The sequence below is a fragment of the Malurus melanocephalus genome, unplaced genomic scaffold, assembly GCF_030028575.1.
Source record: "Malurus melanocephalus ecotype Western Australia unplaced genomic scaffold, MMel_1.1 scaffold_108, whole genome shotgun sequence".
NCBI lineage: Eukaryota > Metazoa > Chordata > Aves > Passeriformes > Maluridae > Malurus > Malurus melanocephalus.
In genome coordinates this window covers 383820-404953 of record NW_026623340.1, presented here as the reverse complement: position 1 = coordinate 404953, position 21134 = coordinate 383820, and the positions used below count along the sequence as shown (strand labels likewise).

At 37.8% G+C, this 21134-nt stretch overlaps 1 protein-coding gene across 7 annotated transcripts in view; it reads left to right on the top strand.

Moving 5' to 3' along the window:
* The window catches only part of NAALADL2 (N-acetylated alpha-linked acidic dipeptidase like 2), a 365473-nt gene that overhangs the window by 217345 nt on the left and 126994 nt on the right, over window positions 1–21134 (top strand). For all 7 annotated transcript variants that reach the window (XM_057369378.1, XM_057369377.1, XM_057369376.1 and 4 more), the window contains one exon: window positions 10622–10741. In XM_057369378.1, the coding sequence (XP_057225361.1) occupies window positions 10622–10741 (120 nt within the window). The remainder of the gene's footprint in view (window positions 1–10621; window positions 10742–21134) is intronic.

Sequence of the window (21134 nt, the reverse complement as noted above, 5' to 3'; positions counted from 1 at the left end):
TTTTTTTTTTTTTTTTTTTTTTTTTTTTTTTGTAGTTTGTTCTTGAGGAAGAGAAGTGAGTGCTAAGCCCTCTTCAGAAATATTAGCAATACAAAAGCATCTGTAGTTGAAGGCATCTTTTACTGTGCATAAATATCCTGTTTCTGGGATCATGGGCACAGGGCTCCTGGCAGTCTCTGCCATTAGGCATCCWTGAGGATGTGGGTTGCAGTTGCTGTATTTTTATTTTTTTTTAAGGCAAAAAGTTACTCTTTTGCCTTACTGCACTTGATTGTTTTTGAAAATGGAGAAAAAAAATATAAGTAATGGTGGTGTYTTGTGAATTAGAGTTGGCAGCTGAAAAGAATCAGCAGCAACTGTTTTAATCTTGGATGCATTGTGATAAATCTTACCAGTYAAAGCCTCAGCAATGTATTTTGTCTTAGGGGTTTTCTCTACCTATCAGTACAACTTCTACAGTCAGGCTTGGGCATCATTTTGTCTAAATCTTAGAACTTTYTTTTTTCTAATGCAATTATGGGAGTTTATTGGATGTAACGTAAACTAAGGATGAAGTTGTCACCATAAGAAAAATTTGGTGAGAACTGCAGTGTGTCTGAGTTCTTTGTGAAAGAATTTTGATATTTAAAAGCAAAGGAGGTATCTCTATAGAGGATGCTTTGAGAAATGCTCTAAACCTGGATACAGCCTTGGTGGTAGAAAAGACCAAAAAAAGAAGAAGATTCAGAGGAAACCCTTTGAAACAAATAACTTTTGAAACCTTTCAGACCAGGATAAAAAAAAAAGAAAAAGAAAGTGTTGCTGTGATACTGCTGGTTGAAAAACCTATATAAAGAACTGAATTCTTAAAAACATAAAAAATAATTAAAAAAAACATTTTTAAAAATGATCCATGCAGTACCCATTGGCAAGTGTAAGTTTGGTATCCAGGTGCTGTTGGCAAAAGTGCATTGGCTTTGTATGTGAACTGTCAAAGTGCCAGAGCCTCTTCTCTGGCTGGACCAAAATGTCCTGAGGAAATGCTTTTATTTMGAAATTCCCTTTTAAATCTGTTTGGAAATACAGCACTTATGACTCCACCTACCAGTTGCAATCCCAGGAGAGAGGCATCCTCTTAAAAATAAAAGTAAATAAATAATAGCACAAAGTCAGTGAAGCTGAGAATACATTGGTCTTCTCTCTTAGACATCCTTAGGTTTTTATTCTGTCTGATGTGCTGCCTCTCCCACTAAATATAAATAAATCTCGCATCTAACCTCATGTAACAAATATTAGTCACAGTGTTTATCTCATTCATTAAGAGGGCCCTARTGTGAACGAATGGTGAGCTGTATCAGTGTTATTCTCACAATTATTTCTGCAGTTGGAGGGAAGGGCTCTCATCAATCACCCGCGGTGACCGGCTCCAGAGTCGGTGTGCATGAGCAGGGAGATACTTGAAGGGATTTATCTTCCTTGTGCTGAATTATGTGCCCATCTAGAGTTAGTCCTGTCTGCTGCAGGATTCACGGCCTCACGCTGGTCCTGGAGGGGCAGGCAGAGGTGAGTAAAGGATGGAGGAGCTCTGGTGAGCTCTGGGCTTGGCTGCAGCTACAGGGAAAAGCTGCTTCAATGTGCACGAACGCTCCCGCTGCGTTCTTATCCGAGAGGGATGTGTCTCCTGCTGCAGGTCAGAGCTTCCAGCCACCACCTGGGGAATGTTTTAGAGAATCTTTTTTATATTTTAGATTATTTTTAGAAAATCCAGAAATTTAAATTGCTGGAAAAAGAATTACTGCGTCGGTTTTCTAACAAAAAGATTTTATTCAAGAAAATTTTCTCATTTTTTGTCCACGTTACCCTTTTATTTCTAAACCCCTTATGTCTTAAGGCTAAAGGAGAACATTATAATCATTTAAAGTCACAAACTAAAATCTGCAATGAGAAATTGTATCAGTATGCACAGTATTAGGCTCAGGATTTGGAGGGTAATGCTGACTTTTTGAATTGAGATCTTTCCCTGATGATCTTAGTGCTGCTGTAGGGTTGCTCTGCCCAAAGTAAGCTTTCACAATAGTTCAGTTTTCTCTGCAGACTGTATAGATAATTTGTTCACAGTGTTTGTGAAGTAGGTACCAAAAATGTAAAGGGAAATGAAGAAATAGGGAGGGAACTCCTTCAGCAGAAGTTACAAATAGTGGATATTGTCAGTGGTGACTGTTGTGTGTTCGTTGTCTYGTGTTTTGAGTTTAATCTCTTGTGTTTATTAAAATCAAGGAAAGGGACCAGGGAAATCTTTGGTGGTTGAATCAGAATTCATGAGAACACACCCTGAGCTCCCTGTTTCTGATTTCCTTTGGTTTTATGGTTCAGGATCCAGGGCAGGAAGGATCAGGACAGGCAYAGACAATTCCAAAATTTTGAGTTCACTTTCAAAAGCAAGATTGGAAAGCCTGAAACAGAAAAGAACTTTTTCTTCCTGGTACAATTTTATTATCTGTGAGACAGGAGTGACACACTACATGTTTCTTGTAAAATAAGTCTGCTTCCAAAATGTTAGGTGGCTGAAAACCAGAAAAATATTCTTGTTTAATCACAGAGATGAACTGTTCTCAGGTACAGCTATATATATATGTATATGTTTGTCCTGGTCAATCATTGGGGCCACTTGAATTTGMTATTACTCAGGCACATTCGCTGTTTTTATTGGAGTCCTTTTCTGTCATCTGAATATATTTTTAGAGTGTATTTKTCCCCAGTCCTTTTTCTACAGATGTAATTTAGAGACCTATAAATCTGTGCAATGACTCAAAACAACAGAATTCACAGGAGATGGGAAAGATGTCATTTTCCTTTCAACAACTGCATATTTGCTTCTGCAAATTGTTTGCTGAAATGCTGCTCTAACACTGAGATTTGTGTTTGCATCATTACATGGTTGGGCATCTCCCTGATTATGTTCAAGTGGATGATGTTTGGCCAAGCAAGGGCTGGAAGTACTTTGTGAAAGAGCATTTATTATAATCTAGAAAACAGAGCTGTCCCCGACATTTCTGAAAGTTCAAGTGTTCTCTTGATGCAGTGGGTGACTGACCTGCTCTTGTACATATGAATGATTGTTTTCCTCTTCGAGGGTGATGTCTGTTTTATAGTTATTGATGTCTGGAATATCCCTTTGGTYRGTTTGGGTCACCTGTCCTGGCTGTGTCTCCTCCCAGGAACTCTCAGCTTACTTGGAGTGGAAAAGCAGAAAAGGCCTTGGCTCTGTGCAGAAAATACGTATTGCTCTGCTCAGCAATAACTARAATATTTCTATTAGCACCCCTGTCTTCAGCACAAATCCAAAACACAACCACTGCAAAGAAAATTAASWCTGCACCAGCCAAAACYAGCACAGTTCTGAATCACARATTSCAGCTTGRAAGACTGAAAATGGTGGGGCTGTTTCTTGAATGAAACAAAATTTCTAGGTATTTTGTTTTGATGCAGCCAAACTAACTCTAAAATTGAAGCAAAGTTGAAACACCTGTCTCTATTTGAAACAACTATGGGACTGGATTCTTACATAAACCCCCTTCCATTGAAAATTTTAAGGCCAAGTTTAAATCACACCATTATAATTTCCTGTGTACATACAAAGCTTACGATTTTTTTTTTTTTTTAAAGATACCACATCACAGCTGAGTAATTCTGTTTTGTTTAGTTTATCCTCAGTCTATGTAATTTGTAAATGTATATTTGCATGAATAATTACCTCTGAATAAGCTAAACCAAGTGGGCTGGCAAATACAGATTACTGTTTTTTCTTAGGAAAGTGTGAGCAATGTGACTTTATGCCTTAAGGACTAATGCTGCTAAATAGCCTTGCAGTTAACTCTTAAAAAGGAAGGGGGGATATTAATAATATTAAAATGCAAGAAGGAATTATGATAATTTAAAATTTTGTTGCTAGTGAAGTGACAAACTTAATGACAAAATCACTGCTTAATGAAAGTTTGACATAATATTTCTGATAGYATTTTAGGCATCTAATGATCTCRTGTCCTTCAATTTTTGGTAACAARAGGCACTGTTCTTAGAGATTKWAAAATAAATAAATATTAGTTTAACATGTCTGAAAATAATGTTTTATGTCAAGAACTTAAAAAAAAAAAAACTAGATTTGTGTTTATTATATAAAATATAGTAAAAAAGTTTAAAAGAAAGAAAATATAGTTGGAAAATATGAGAAAAAAATCCCTAATATGTTGTTTAGATATCTTTCTGGGCATTGTGAGTTAAGGAATATTTAAATACTGGTTTTGCCTTTTGGGAAACACAAAGAATGTGGTTGACAACAGAGGAGGGAAGTGCGAAAATTAAAATAAGGAAAAATAAAGTTAAAAATAAAAAAAAAAAATAGAAAGGGAACTGAACTTTGTCAGCTCAGATTTATTTGGGGCTCTGTAACCRTAAAATAGAGAAGAGTTTCTCTTCTGTCAGCTGTAAAAAGGCTTCGATCTTGATTCAGTCTCCCTCAGAGCTGATAGGGAAAAAAATCCTGCAATAAACTGTAGGCAGCTCTCAAGAATACAAGTTTAACCTCAGTGTCTTTCCAAAAGTGATCCTGGAACAGCAAAAGCAGCTGCAGGAGGGCCCTGTTGGGGATGGGGCAGTGTGAGCTGGACAGGTGGGGAGAGGACATGAAATGTGTGACTGAACTCTCTCTGCAAAGCCAAACTCCATCAAACTGAGCTTAAGGATATATTTTTTCTCTTACATTTTAGTATAAATTGCGGTTTTAGCTGCCACTGTAATGCTGTGTGCAATTTTATGGAATAAAACCTAGACACAAAGAACCCTTTCTGACTGTAAGCTGACACTGTGAGKCACGTTGTGTTGAAATATTCCAGAATTCCATTGTAGGAGCAGGCAGGAATGTTGAAGCAAAGAAAAGAAAGCTTCTACGAGGAAGGTGTTAACAGCCATGAAGAAAAGACGTCACGAATCTGTTTGAGGAGTAGGGCTTGTAGGTAAAACACACAGCAGTGTTGAAGTTCTCTGATTTAAATTTTCCCAGACATTGTTGGTCAGAAGCATCTCAGTATTTTAACAGAGCAAAAGCAGCTTCAGTTAATCCACAATTACTTGCTTTTTTGGGGCTCAGACGGGGTCTGTCACTCTTTGCTGGAGCCAGGTAAAGGACAAAGGTTGAAAGACAGCTCTGGATATTAACATTTCGGGTATTAATATAGAAATGCAGTGAGTAYATAAAAGGTAGTCATGGCTGGATATTTTGTCTCTGGTGTGCTCAGCAGGGTCCTGGGGGAGGCCTGGGTGGTGGCAATCACAGGGACACAGCTGTGGCTCTCTGATTATTGAAGGATCTTTTGGCTGGAATGGGAACAGCTCTGGTCAGAATGCATAACAGAGTTTACACCAACAAAAGATTTGGCACAGCTCTTATCTCCCCTTCTCTTTCTTCCTTTTCTCTAATTTTAAAGAACAGCTAGTTTTGTGTTTGCAGCTTTCTTCACGTTTGTTGATGTCCAGCTTTGATCTACAACCAGCCTGAGTTTACTTTTATGCTCTGCTGAATGCTGCCTTCAACCTCAATTTCAGAGCTGTGCAAATAAATTACAGCGATGTGTTTAATTAAAGTTCGCCTCATGTCCTGATTGCAGACTGGTGCCTTCTCAGATACAATTTGCAAATATATTTTGGAGTTTTATTTTAGGCAGGATGACTGGCTGAAGGTTATTTAATTGTGATTGATTGTGCATTGGATGTTTTCTGCTGCCTTTATTTTTGTGAGCAACCTGAAAATAGTAGCTGAATGTTGAAGGACAAATGAAGGGCATTGACCTGATGAAAGGAGGGGTTGTAGTAAGTTTGAACAGGGTTGATGCTTCTAGAATTACATGTGTGYTTTTTGGAGAAATTGTCTTATTTCTACAGAATAAGCAATATTTATTAATATTAAATATTTTGTTTTCTTCACTACTTGGAGTTTCTTTAGGGAATCTATTTCTGAAACCTGTTGGTGGGTAGGCAGGAACTATTAATATGAGAATATGAGGGATATGAGCTTCACTGTGCTGCTGCTTATCAGTAATTTCCAAACCTGCAGCTTCCACAGWCGACCTCCCCAACAGTTTGAGAATCCATTTGTTAATATGGGTCAGCAGCTCGGTGTTTGATAAAATCTGTTCATCCTTAGAGGTTACTGAGCTGTGGCACTTCCCACAGGCAGCATTAAGAGAAGCCTTTTCACCACAGCCTTTCCGTGTGCTGCTTTGGGTTTGTTTTCTGCCACCCTGCCACCTTTCAGATTTCTTTGAGATTGATCAGCACTGACCTTRGTGAGTTCCCTTCATAAATAACARTGGAAGTATTTACKTAGGTGTGATGTTCTGCCCTGAGCTCCCCAGTTCAGGAGCTGCTTTTTACCTGCACCGACTCCATCTGTGTTTTGGTGGTTATGAGGAACATCTCTTCCTGGGTGTGCTACCTTTGAGTTTTGTGTTGGTGCTTTCATTTGGATTTTTTCTTTCTGTGGTTTCTTCTCTGAGCCTTTTCTCTGCCTCATGTTCCCCTGGCAAATCAGCCACAGTCTCAGCCAGTGTCCTGGGAACAGATGTGTAACTGTTATTAAATCTTCTCCTCAATCAAGTGCACTGATAAGGATGTGATAAGACAAACATATTTCCGTTGTTATTTTCAACCTATTTATCGTATTTTTTTTACTTACCTCAGAATTTGCAAAAAAACAAGGTTTAAAAATAGTATCCAGCATCTTTAAGACCCCAGCTGCCACCTGCTTCATATGGTTATTTATATTTTTCCTTTGCAAGACCCATTTTCCTCTTTGTCATCCGTGACTGGATGAAGTACGCTCTTTTATTCCATTTCATTTTTGAGATAACTAGAAGAAATTAGGATAGAAATCCATGACTGTCTTAATTGTGGCATTTTGCAGAGTGTTTGTCTTTGCTGTTTTGGGGGGATTCTATTAGAATTTCTAAGATAGAATGYTTACAACTCACTGAGCATCATCTCGGGACTTAGAAACTAATAAGTCGTCTAACATAAAATAATTACTTTTCCTAAAAATGTTTGTTTTATAACYTACCCCTAGTTCATTTCATGCTTGGGGGAATTCTACTGAACTCCATAACGCACATCACAATTTGTTCCTAAATAGTCATATCTTTCAAACAGCATAGCTTGAAACGATTCGAGGAGTAAGTACCTAATTCAGATGGATAAAACAACTCATTCTTTAGCAGTTTCCCAGTTTTAGGGTAAGAGGATTTACTGTTCCATAGCTAAACYGAGTAGACAAGTGCTCTTTTTTTCGGCACCTGATAAAAGGATGAGTTCTCTTTTGTTTTTGAACAGAATTATCCCACCGTAGGAAAGCAGTTTATCAAATATGGGTAGTTGGGGGTGGGGTGTTTGGCTTTTCAAAAAGCTGGTGTGTGTAAAATGAGGATTATTGTCATGTTGTAAGCGTTTCTAAAAAAAGAATAAGAAAATAATAGAAAATTTAATCTGCATTCATTTTTGGAGGTATTAGGAATGTTGTGACTAAAACAGGCCTTCATGCAACACAAATGGTCTGTCAGCTTCTGAGTGGATTAGTAAGAAAGTAGAAATCTGGATTCAGTAGGATTCTTCACTGTTATTTTGAAGTTGTATTTTTTTCCAATATTTTATTTTATAGTAGCAGTAAGGGTGCCAATTAGTTAAGCCCCAGCCCATTAAATAAAACCAAAACTGACTACTCTTAGTTAGCATTGCTSTACTGTATTTGATGAGATGTCGTTAAGACTGCAAACTATTTTGCTTTTTATTACAAATTTTGCTTAAGTGTTCAGGTGCAGAATAAAGGAAAGGAAAGGGATAAGAATARTTTTTACAACTGTTTTCATAATTTAATGTGTACCTATTACTTTCTGGATTGTRTTGCCAAAATGTTATGACTTTGTTCTAAACTCTTCCAGTGAGTTAYTGACTTACTTTGGCCAGAGATGAGCCATGTGTAGTTTTACTCAAGAGAAGATTTAATTCAGTTTTTTTGTTTGTCATTTTAGCTGAAGTTAGAGCTGAGCCAAGCTGTGCAGACCTCTGGGTGATAGGTTAGACTTTCTGTGGCCAGAATGTGGTGACCTTTGAGCTTYCATAGCTGTGTTTCATGTGGAAGATGTGTGATGAAAGCACATGAAAATCTGTTATTTTTTATCTACTTCTCCTTTGTTATGCAGTGACTTCCTACACGTACTCTAAATATGTGAATGCATTTAATAAGTTCGGCATTGGGGTTTACTTTTAAAATCTGAAGTGAAGAACACATGGTTTGCAGAATGTTTGGGGCAGCAGGGACCCAACTCCTGGTTTCCACATAATTAAAAAATGAGCTGTGCTTTTTCAGGGCCTCTCTCTTGTTGAGCACGTGCTGCCTGGCAAAGACCAGAGAGCAGCTCTTGGAGATGCAGTTTGCATCCATAAATTAGCTAAGAACATCCAAGGGCAGTTGCTAAACACATTAATAATTGTGCAAACATGTAGTTTTGTTGTTTACAGAGCAGTGGATAGCACCCTGGAGGAGCAGCGAGCAAAAGGGAAAGCAGCACATGAATGTAGATGGGCAGGGAGCTCGTTTGCATCCTGGAGAAGCAAATGGCCTGATACTTCATTATCTTACAGATTTGGGTATTGATTTTGCCTCAGGAATAATTCAGTGTGCTTTTCTCTCATACAAATGGTGAATGCTCTGATTTTTGCYTTGGGAGGATCAGGTAGGAAAGGCMYGGGGTCCAAAGGAATTMRATTGAGGCAYCCCTAGAAATTAACCTARACATAATCTCCTGTAACCTCTCAAGCCATAAGAGACACTTCTGAGACACTCCTGATTATTGTATCTAATCATACATTGTAGGTACAAAATAAAATAAAGATGAGATCTACAGAGAGATGTAAAAATCGTATGAACTTAAGGAAGTACCCTGGTAAATGCCCTTTCCTTAAGTGAAGGTGTGAGATTAGGTAAAGCATAAAATACCTGTCACTAGTATGAAATCTTCACTTTTTAAATACTATGGTCATACAGGAAAAAAAATTATATTGGCTAATATATGTAGCACTACCTAGTTCTTTCGATATCAAAACCCCCATATGTTTCAGAAGAAACAATATGAAGTGTGAGCTTTTCAGTTCTGTATTTCATTATTTGGTGTTAAATCTGATGTTTGCTTGTTCAAAAGTGTCTTATAACTATAGGCGGCCTTTCCAAATACCTGGTTTGTGCAGGACTGATGAATGTTACAGACTTGGAAAATTACCTGAAGAATTTAGACTAACACATTTGATAAGACAGGAACCTTGGCAAAGTTTTTGTATGGTTTCAGCTTGAACGTTGAGATGCAAACTCACACAGATAATGTTCCTTTGAGGGTGAATACTTTCCTAAAATACCCATGTTCAGGAATCTGCTTAAATTTCACACATCCTACACATCCAGAACAACTGCTGCTAGAATTTAAACAGTTTGTGTGAGGATACCCAAAATCAGAGCTGTTGCCTTTGGCAATGAATCCGTACTTAAGTTACTGAACTGCACTGAAAGAGAAAACTTCTCCTCTTGGAGACTGCTCCTCTAATTTTTAAACACTTATGTAATATTCTTGTGTCTTCTTGTACTTGTGTTTTATGTGAACACTGCTTAGGGATTTAGAGGTTCCAGGATGTCCTCAGTGGTGTCCTGAGAGCTTCTAAAACATTCTAAAATAGTAATATCCAAGGCTGATTATCCTCATACTTTGTTTTCACCAGGATTTATTGCTGTGAATATGTGAAAAAAATGCCCTTGGTCATTCTTAAATTATATATTTTTTAAAAAATCCTTGAAAACCCATCTTGAAATATTTTTCCATCACTGCCAGTGCTTGACATTTAATAATAACTTAGAAGYTGTACTGTATTTTCTTGCAGAGTCCTAGCTGAAGAGCTGAAGATCTTTATGCTCTAAACACTTTTAGTTTGAAGTGTCTCTAAATAATTTGAAAACATGCATTAATAGAGAACTGTACACATCAGAGCATYGTCTGTTAGCACTGTAGCTACCTGRGTGAAATGYTTGGGTAATTGAAAGATTAAAAGAAAATCCTTCAATAGTTAGGTAAGGCTGCTCAGGAGTCATGAGAGATCACAAAATAAAACTATATTTTCAGAAGTTACCAGCATCATCACTCATTTCCTGAAATACTTCACAAGACTCTGATTCCTTTTTAGAAAATAAACAGAAGTGAATTAGTATCCCTTACACAGTTTCAAATGAATTCCTGAAGCTAATGAGGGGAAATTCTCATCAGAATCAGCATTACTTATAACCACTGGGGAAAAAAGGAAAAAAAAAAAAAGAGGGGGGGGGGGTGGTGTTTATCACAGCTGATGAATTGTGAATCAAAACTGCAAAAAGACTATCAGTCAGATTGAACTTTCAAGGTCTTTGCTATTACAGATATTGCTTATTGGAAGCTGGGGTGAGGCAATTGCAGGACCCTGCTTGGGTGTTTCTGCAAACAATTTTATTTCCATGCAARGAGCACCCTCAGTGCTGTGTGGTTGTAGGTGCACCCTGAATTTTGTCTCCTCTTTGCAGGCAGAGCTCGTTGATGTCCAGTATGGCACCGTGGAGGATCTGATCCGCGTTCGAGCCGTGACAAACGTGACCAAAAAAATTGCACTTTTGAAGCTCGGACAATCCCCTTTGCTTTATAAGGTTAGTTACTCATCAGTTGAATTACTCATTCGGGGGTCTTTTTCGGTTTCAAAATACCAAAAGTATTTGGTACCAAAGTGTTTCCCATTTTCCCCCAATAAGTCAGAGCTTACTGGTATGCACATTCTTCCTCAGTCCTCACCACTTCCCTCTGCAGAGCCTTTTATGTGTTGCAGTTGTTTATTTTGCTGCATATCTCGCAGTGCCCCAGTACTCTGCTCTGTTTTTTCTCTCTGAGTGTATTATAAGCTTTCTGACAAAAAAGAAATGACTGAAAGAAATAATAAAGCACRAAGGATTATGTCTGGGAGGGTGTACCTGGGTGCATGTGTGTCCATCTTCTCCAGCTCCAGCCCTGGGAGAGAGCAAAGAGCAGGAGCTYACTAATCCATTTTTGCATTAAACTCAATAGACTCAACATATAAACCACAATTAAACTCTAAATGTCCAGTAACTACCTTCTGTTAAAATATCTTGTAAACAAAAACGCTGGTTTGACTTTCAGAAAATACAGAAAATGTAATATTTTGGTAAATGCTTAAACAATTCATTCCCAAATCACAAAAGCAATTATAAAAGAGCAGTGACTCCAGCTCTTGCAATTAAGTGAATCAGGATCTGCTCTGTTGGCCATAGAAAGCACAGCCGGGACCACAGCACAGGTTCAGAAAACAACCACTTTGTGTTTTTTTCTATGGAAATAAGATTTGTCTCAATAAAAATGCCATTTTCGACTGAGTAGCTTTAGCTGTTTATTTAAATTATTGAGATRCAATTTAATTAGGCCCGTGAAAGGTCAGTTGTCATTGCTGGAACTCGGTTGTTGCCCTTCATTTCCAGCAATAGATCGGATCCTGCGTTTCACTGCTGACAAAGCCAATGAAACAGCAATCAGGGCTCATAAAATAGGGATCTGATGAAGATGTAAAGCTTGCTGTAACAGCACTGTGTGAGACGGACTTTTTACCAATTTGTGTTCCTGTGAACACTCACTGTGTCTCAATTACCAAGCTGAAGGAGCAGGGAAGAGCAAGGGGTGCTGAGGATGAGGTGCATCTCAGGAGCTTTTCCTGTGTCCTGGTCCCARATATGTGCTATTAAATGGTGCATTAGCCACATTTCTGGAGCTCCAAAAGAATCAGTTTTGCACATTCAGAACAAATCAAAGTGTGGCATGATCACGAGACTGACTCTGAATGTGTGCTCAGGGTCTGAGCTGAAATTGCAACCACCCAAACCATTTTCCCTGGTCTCCTCACACAGGTAGAGAGTTTGCCCTTTTTCTTGAGGCTGTAAACCACCCCTTTTAAAAATATAATTTGCGTCTTTTGGGAGTGGAATAATTGTAAGCTTTGCTTTGCTCATAAGAATCAGAAAAGGTGTAGAAAGGTTATCAGAAATAGGTTCTCCTTTCCTAAAGAATATTTGTTGTGAAATATTGCCTTTAACTGCAAGTCCTGCTGGTTTAAACGAGCCCAGTATCTCTTTGCTGAATCCACTCTTTGTGGATCTTTTTCCCCACTAATGTTTATGTTTCTGTACTTACAGAGTCTCACATTTCTGTTTTAGCAGATCCTTCCCTCTCCCTATATTTTCCTTATCTCTGCCTTCCATGTGCTCGGTTTTACATCGCATTAAAACACAGTACTCGTTCATAAGAGAGCTGTGGCTATATATACATATATGCTTAGTGGCTTTCTTTCTAATTTGTGTATTTAACTTGTACTTTTCAAGTGTTAATTTCCTTTAATTTTTCATTATTATTACTTTATATTGTACAAGTATCTCACTCTGGGTTTGAGTYTTGCTATTATAGACCCTGCACCAAGACTTCATCTTCATAACAATTTCTAATTATGTCTCTATTTTTCAGTTTTATCCCCCTTGCTTTTTGTCTTTCCCACTTTACTGCTGTTTTTCCTGTGTGTTTTTTTTTCTATTTTCCCCTTTTGTGTATTTAATTTTCCTTTTTGAAACAAATTCACTGTTCTTCTCAATACTGAGTCTGTTGGAAAAAAACCTGAAAGAAATGATAAACTGCTGCTGGCAGGAAAAAAATCACCATGAAAACTGAACAACATTTCTTTTGTCTTTACATCACATTAAGAGAAAGGATGTGCTGGTAGAAAAGAACTTCATGTTCAAGGGGATAATTTACAGAAATAAGTCCAAGTGCTGGAAATTTGAATATTTAGAAAAAATAATTGTATAAATGACGGTATTTTCGCAGTAGAGTTTTAGTTTATGGAGACTGGATAAGGTGCAAAATTGGGGGAGGAAAAAGGATGAAAATAATTTGAGGCTTCTATTTTCAGTCTTTCACACTGGACCCATCTCATGTCTTTGGACACACTGAAAACAACAAGAGTTCAGAGCTTGAAGTAATTTGAAATTGGAATATAGAAGGAATTTGTAGTATGCAGAAAAGCCTGAAGTTAATGTGCTGTTAAAATATGCAGTTTAGTCTTAAACATGAGTAATTCTGATTAAATTTTGTAAGGTTCATAAATTTAAGCYGCTTTGTGAGAACAAGATTTGCAGAAGTCTGACCTGGAGTTATTTTTATAATTGGATCTGATTTTCGGGTTTCACTGGGAGTGTTGTGTGTCTGTTCCACTGGAGCAGGATGTGGTTTCTGGTCAGGGTGAGGGGCAGCAGCCGTGGTGGCAGTGGGCACAGGTTCAGAGCCACAAACACACACTGAGATCCCTTAATCTGAACCTTTTCTAGAAGAAAATGTGTTACTTCAGCCACATCATCACACAACAGAAGTGAGGCTCAAACTCTGCAGTCAACAGCCATAAAAAGAAGTTTACTTGCTTCATAAAAAGAATTTTAACTTGCTTCCCCACACGTTGAGATTGAAGGTGACTGTCTCCTGGTGTCCTGGCTAGAAGGAAAATTTGTGTTTTGGTGGAACTCAGGTTATTGGGATCACAGGGGAGGTTGAGTAGCCAGACGCAGGATGTCAGAGCAGACTCCTGGTGCCCTTGAACCAGGAGGGTCTATAAATGTGCCTGGTGAAAGATGGTGGAGTTTATTACCAGTGTTTAAGGAAATCACTCATGTGGTGTAGARCACCTCCTTGAGAAAGAGCACCTTGAGTTGCCCACTGTGTTTGTAGACAGCATTTTCTGACAGTGTAAAATGTGTGGAGGCAGAAAGATTGCCAAAGCCACCTCGACAGCACCCAACTCCTGTGCCCCAGGGCTCATCTGAGTGTGTCACTGCTCTGAGCACATTAAAGAACCCAGAGGAGGCCTTTTCAGGGAGAGCTGCGCAGTGGTTTCACTATCCAGCCTCTGGAAATGCCATTAACAGATTCATTTTTTTTTAAATGTTGTGTGTCTTGATCGTGATTTAATCTTTAGGGGTTGCAATTCGTGAAAAAGCCATAATTTTTGTCCTAAATTAACTTTTAATAGAGTAACAAAAGCCCTGAAGGCCAAGCCACTTCATCTTTAAAATGTTCACATATTAACATTTTTTCCACATCCATTAAATGAAGATGTTGTTCTACTGTGTAAATATCTATATTTATTTTAATAATTTACTGCCTTCATAAATATTCATAAAATTGCTTTTTAACTGTCATAAAGTTTAGGAATGTGGAGGCTTGGATGCTTTTGCAGAGGTTATTGGCAGGCCCTTATAGATAAGGATTTGCTAAATGGAAAATATTGAAGATTCCTAGAATAAAGGMAACTGGCACAAAGCCTTCAATTTAATAACTGTTAGTTTTAAATAAGTTTACTTTGGAAGAAGYAATTTCAGTTTTCTACAATGTCTACATTGTTTGTTTCCTTCCCTCTGGTACTTTTTATGGCTAGCACAATTGTGAAGATTATAGTTTACGTTGTAAATCTGCATTTAAGTAGGACCCTCCCTTTCCTTCCATCCCTTCCTCCCTCCCTAGAGATGCACAATATATGTGTGTCTGTTTAAATGCATATATACAGCATGTGCATATAAATATACAACTAAAAAGCATATTAAAAACCCAAACATTTTTAAGGGAACATAAAGACTTTATATGCATTTCATTATTAAGGACACTGGGGTTGTAGTTGGGGTTTTTTGTGGATTTTTCTTGTACGATGGGATTTTTTCTAAGGCTCCTAAAGTCTTTATATACACACATTTCCCATGTGAGTGCTGTGGGACTTTTAATGATATTATATCCTTTCCTAAAACCCTTCTCAAAAAGTCAAGCCACAGATATAGGTAGTATAAAYAAAAATTATAGAAGCATGTAAAGCTATACCTGGGGATCTGGATCTGAAGGGATTATCTAGTAACATCTGCTGGAATAGCATCCTGTTTTTCAGGTTTTCTCTAATTTACCATCCCCTTAAAATCTCATCTCGATTCCCAAATTTCTGAGAGTTTCTCTGGATAATTCAAACTGAATTCTGGTTGATTCATTCAAATTGTTGGTGCAGACTTTGCTAATTAGCYAGTTTGTACAAAATGCATTTTTATTTTGTCTTAAAGGAAGTACTAGTAGTTAGTGGTCTTTTTTTCCTTAGCCTTTGTCTCCCCTGGATTTATCAGAGATTCTCTCCTTTAAGTCAGTTGCTTTTATTCTTTATCCTTTTTCTTTCCCCCCCAAGATTAGATTTAGTGTACTCATGTTTTTAACCTTCCCCTGCCTCAAGCAGCCTCTTTAATCTGTTCTATATCCCACAGTCCAAAGAATTGCGCCTTTGCATTTCTTCTCTACTTCCTACATTAAAAAAAAAAAAAAAAAATCCTACCTAGGCCTTCAAAACCTGCACAATAGTCTATCAAAAAGGTGTTTGTTTAGCTGCAGTTTCACACCCATCAGTCCTTTGTTTGGAAAGATTCTTTTACTCACCTTTTGCCTCTTCCTGATTTTGTAGTTCATGGAATCGTGCCCAAGCTGTTTTGATCTTTAGTGATTCCTGAGAAATTTTATGTTTGTTTTGAAGAAAGACCATTGGCCTTCCTTCATCAGAAAGTGAGACATTTGAGAGATTGGTAGACAGAGTTCTCAGTTATATTCCTCCTAGTCTGACTGATAACAAAAGGGACAAACCCTAGTATTTAATTAGAGAAGCCTGGAGACTCCTGTCCTCCATAGCATAAATCTGATCTGGATTGAGGAAATGTACCAAAGTTACAAAACCAAGTCTCTCTGCACAGATTTATCATTTAATGCTTCATCCCGAAGTTATATTTTAATTCTTTATTGGTAAACTTAGTTTAAAACATAGCTAAAAAATATAAATGAAGGTACTGTGGGAACGAAAATCCAGGAGTCGTACTGACTGGAGAAATCGATAGTTGATGACTAAAAAGGCAGTCAAAAAGTGTTTTTGTATTCCTGATTGGAGCCAAATCTCACTGAGCTCCGGTGTTCAGTTCCTAGAAGGCTTTTCGTATTCAGAATAATTTTCAGCTGAGCATGTCAATTTTCCTCCAACTTCATCCAGCACTTGAAGGATGATGTACTGTGACCTGTGCCACCTAAAAGTGAAACAGTGCCAATGCAGTTATAAATCCAATCTATGTCTGTCCACATGAGTATGAAATGGTTSACAAAAATTTGCTCTTTTATCCCCTTAGTCGAGTGCACTGCAGTAAATTAAAGAGGGAATTCTCACTCCACTTTTTACAGTACAAATGGGAAAAAGTAATTTGCTCTTGTAAGCAGTAAGAGGAATATGTAAGGGGTGGGGTAGGAGAAAAGCAATTGATGTCTGGAAGGAAGCATAATTATAGCACAACTTGTCAATAGTCTCGAGTAATTAACATTTTGGTTGCATCAGTAAAAGGACTTCTGGTTATTACTCATTTCCTTTTTGCTTACAAACCCMTGGATTTGTTTGCATGGAAGGAGAAATGTGCTATTAGCAGAGCAAACGAGGGGAAATGTAACTTAATGACCGAAAGTACGTATCGATTATTCCGCATTTCTGATGCCACATGGTTTYCCCTGACTGTTTTGAGAAGGCACTTCTGATTTGCAGACTTACTTGTCTTCCCAGCTGTAGTTCCTGTTCTCTTTCTCTTCTGTGTTGATACAGAACTTGATGAAGTCCTGCTGCTGAATCAGACATTGAATTCTTACCAGTTTGGCTCGGTGCATAGTCCTGTTATCTTGAATAACCCTAAACGCTGATACTTCTCTTGGGAAAGTGATTCTACATATTCATATACTCAATTGGCTGTTTAATTGCACATTCACTGAATGTATCCTTTGAGAAATTAGCCCAGCTCCCATAATGAATTGCTATTTCCTGAGGGGAAAGGCTGACCAATGTTACAGGAGGTCTCCTCCTTTCTGTGCAGTAAAATTGAGTGAGACACTAAGTGGCTTCCATTCAAACATGGACAATGGGCTGACTCATAAAGAATTCATTGTGGGGTCTTCCAAAGCTCCTGTCTGATATTAGAGGTGTGAAACCCAAGCATAATTTTCTATTTTATCAAGCCCCTAAAAAGTGAGCAGTAAATGCAATCATCCAATTTACCATGTGAGTGCCATGTCCCGGTAAATGGTGCAAAGTCAAGTGAAATGGCTTTGCTGTGAGGAAACTGTTCTGAAGCAGGGCTGAGCAAAGATATCCATTGCCTCAGTTTGTACCCTCAACCCACACATCATCAGCTACTTGTGTGCAGGGCAATGGAAAACACCACTTTGTCTTTCCTTTAAAATCTAAACCTTTTTAATTTGCTCTTCCTGCAGATGCACTGGTTGTACTTCTGCTAAGTGGTCTTGGCCCTTTTTTGTTGCTTATGTAAGGAATGATAAAGCATTTTTTCCTACCCAAGCTGCTAATTGAGCTGGTCTTTTGCATTAGTTGAGCTTGGATTTCACAAAAGAGCCATTGACAGACAAATTATCCGGGCCTTTTTCCAGCTCATGTGTTCCCAGCACGTTTCAACAACAGCTGAGAAAGGAGGAAAAGAAAATGGAAGATCCAGGAGCTTTGAGTAGGGATGAGAGGTGAATATTATATAAAAACTCATCCTGCCAGAGGAGAGCTACCTGATTCTGGTTCTTTGCAAGTGTCAGCCATGGGATGAGGTGAAGCAATGCCAGTAATGTTCAGAACTGCCCATTCCAGCAGCTCTGCAGAGCAGGGGCACAGACCAGCACTGCACCTCCTGCTTATTTGATATTTTCTGCCATAGTGATCAGAGGAAAAGGTCATCTTTCTTCAGGCAACAAGTGTTGTATAAGTACTGCCCTCATTCTGCAGTGGGTGTGACTTGTGTGGGTAGTAGTTTCTGTTTTAATATTTTATTAAAAAGAAGTTATGGTTATCCTCTGACATTTTATGCTYTTTTAAGTCTTTTCTCCTCATTTCAGAATTCTTCTTAATAATAATTTTATTTATATATCTGAACTGAGGAACTGGGTTGAAAGGTATCGAAAGTCACTGTTCTTGAATAAAGTATTTATGTAAAACATGAGTGAAGAGATTATAGARGTAAATAGTTCTATTCCTAGAATCAGTGTTTCATCTGATAAATGAGGATGTCACAGATTACTCAGAAGAAGAATGATTTTTGTGCCTTGTGGCTCTTTAGGAAATACTGCCAGATCCAGACCTTGGTTTGATTTTTTAAAAAAAAAAAAAAAAAAAAAAAAAAAAAATTAAACCAACTTAAAATTGGTTGCTGTTGTCTTTAGAGATTCAGCTGTGAGAACTAGTTCACAAAATCAGCACTTGTGATTTATGCATGGCATTCTGAATTCTGCCCTTTCAAAAATACCTGTAATTTGCCCTGTGATCAGAACTCTGAGTAGAAACATGGTCCTGCTGGATGCTGAGATGCAACCTTTCCATTTGCATTCATGCAACCAGGGGTTTGTACTTTACATTCCATAATGTCCAGCCTTTGGAAAGTTTTTTATTGTTTTCCCTATGATTATTTGAACTGCTCTTTTCAGATAGTCTGTAGCTGGATTTTGTGGAGCATAGATGGTTAAAATGTAAAACTGCTTGTCTTCCCTGGAGAGGGAAGAGGTGGCTTTTAGCATTATATTTTATATTTTTTAACATTCTCTTTGTCTGCATAATGCCATGGAACACCAAAGTCAAAATTTCACTCTTAGCCATTTGGGCCTCTTGATGCCTGTGCATGAATTTGAAAAGAAAAACACCAAGTCCATCATTGCAAATATAATTGGCACCCTCTTTGCAAGTACAGCAATAACCACTTGGAATATTTTGTTTCGATTGCCAAAACATTAAACTAACCTTCTGTGCAGAAGGCAATTCTTCCACAGAGAACATATTTTCACTTAACAGGAGAAGATTGTGCATTTCAATATGAGAACGGAGGCATTTTAATTTCCTCTTTAGATCTCAGTGAATAATTCACAAACAACATGCAAAACAAAGTTAAACTTATGTTGTTATCTCTTGATCTGGGTCGAGCTAAATGGCAGCTTCCTTTATATGTTAYYCTTCTCCATACTCATRTTTCGAGAGGGTTTGGTTKTTGTATTTGGCTTCTGGGGTTTTTYTTTGTGCTTTTTTCTATGCTTCTAGTATTGAATTTAAGTAATTTTCTGAGAGCAATTCTCCATGTTTGGAGTTGTGATCATTCAAGGTGATTGATTATTTTGTTGGGGTTTTTACTTAAAGCATTGATTGGGATCCTTTTTGATACATATAGTCAATCAGAGTTGTTGCAAACAAAAAGATTACCGAATTTCCTTATGGTCATTTGGAGAGAAAACAAAAATCACATGATCACAATCACTGGAACCTTAAGTTAAATAAAGTGGGGGCTACTTTCCTTTATTGATTYAGAATGCTGTATAATAACTAGTGCAATTTTTCATTATTTGTTTCAAATCTCACATCACTTGTACACTTCGTATGTCTCTAAAAATCAGGTTCCGCATTAGATAAAATACCCTTAACCAAGCAAACCCAATCTCTCCGCATCTGCTGATGAAAGCCTTGTCAGTGTGAATAATCACAGAATGTGCATGGGCTGAGATTGGCCAGGGCAGCTCAGTTATGGTAGAAATAGGTGATATTTTAGATGGAGGACAGAGTGTTTGCRTTTTGTGAAGGCTGGAGGAATGTCTGCATTGACAGTTGAACCCGTAATTTATGTTTTCCCACTGTCAGTTATTATGCAGACACAAGAATTCTTYCCACACAGCCTCAGAAGTGACCTTGAGGTGACCTAGAGAGACCTCCCTTTCAACGAGATGGGAGCACATATTTCACTTGTGAGTCAATCTTGGTTTTCCCTGGAGTGGGAATTGACTGTMTTGCCTCTTATATCAGTATTCAGTTATATGTGATGGCTTTATGTTATAAAATGTCCATTGGGGAACTGACCTGACAACTCATTTCAGTCAGACCTCCACTGTAATCTCAGAGGAAAAACGATAACATTTAATCCACTTAACCACTTGGGCATGTCCCATTCCCGTTTATCATATTCCAGAGCGTGAGAGAAAAAGGCAAACCCAGATCTGCTGGTTCAGGCCATCCTTGGATTGCAGGCTGAAGAAATCTTTATGACAGATTAGAAATTTATTGGTGTGGAGGATCTGTGTCGAAATTACTGTCACTTACCACGGTAAGGTGCTGCAGTATTCCTTAAAATAAAATATGAGGAAGGAACTTGGAATGCACTGGGAGAACTGGGATCAAACCTCCTATTTCTGCCTAAGAGCAGTGTGTGGCAACAGTCCCAGTCAAAGCAGAATGTATTTACCTTTCTTGGTTTGAAATACCTACCAGGAGTGTCAGTATATTATTTACACAGTGCTTCAYACTTGACAAATTATAGAATCGTCTAAAAGATGATTTTTTGCTGTTTATCAAAGTGGGTTGGAAGTGTGACACAGTGTGATAAAAGTACAGAAGTTTTCATTGCACAGTGTTTAACTGCAATTTTGTTCCTTTTCAGTGTAATGTGATTCATCAGAAAAGAGCTAATTAGGAAAGGTTAAGGCATTTGTATTTAAAATAATGTATGTGAAATTATCATGCACAGGAATCTATTTTGCTGTGGCGTTCGTACATGCAACAGAATCTGTTTGCAAATGCCTTTTGTTTTCATGTGTGCCTTTTTTGCATGCACTTATTTCCTAAAAAACTTGAACTCTTTGGAAGGGCAAAATTAATCTTACAAAAATGTAGTATTTTAAATGAATTCTCAAGTGATAATTTATTCATTTATATTGTTTGCAAGTATACCTGACCRGATGAACTTTGATGTGAGTACTGTACAGATTCACTGAAAGTTGCAAGGACAAAATCTGAAATTGTCACACAACATGCTGTATTTTCTTTGAAGGTGAAGTCATTTCAGGGCATACAGAAAATTCAGAAAATAAGATTTACTTCTGACCTGCCAACGGTGCAGAATTGTTCAATACTTGGTGATA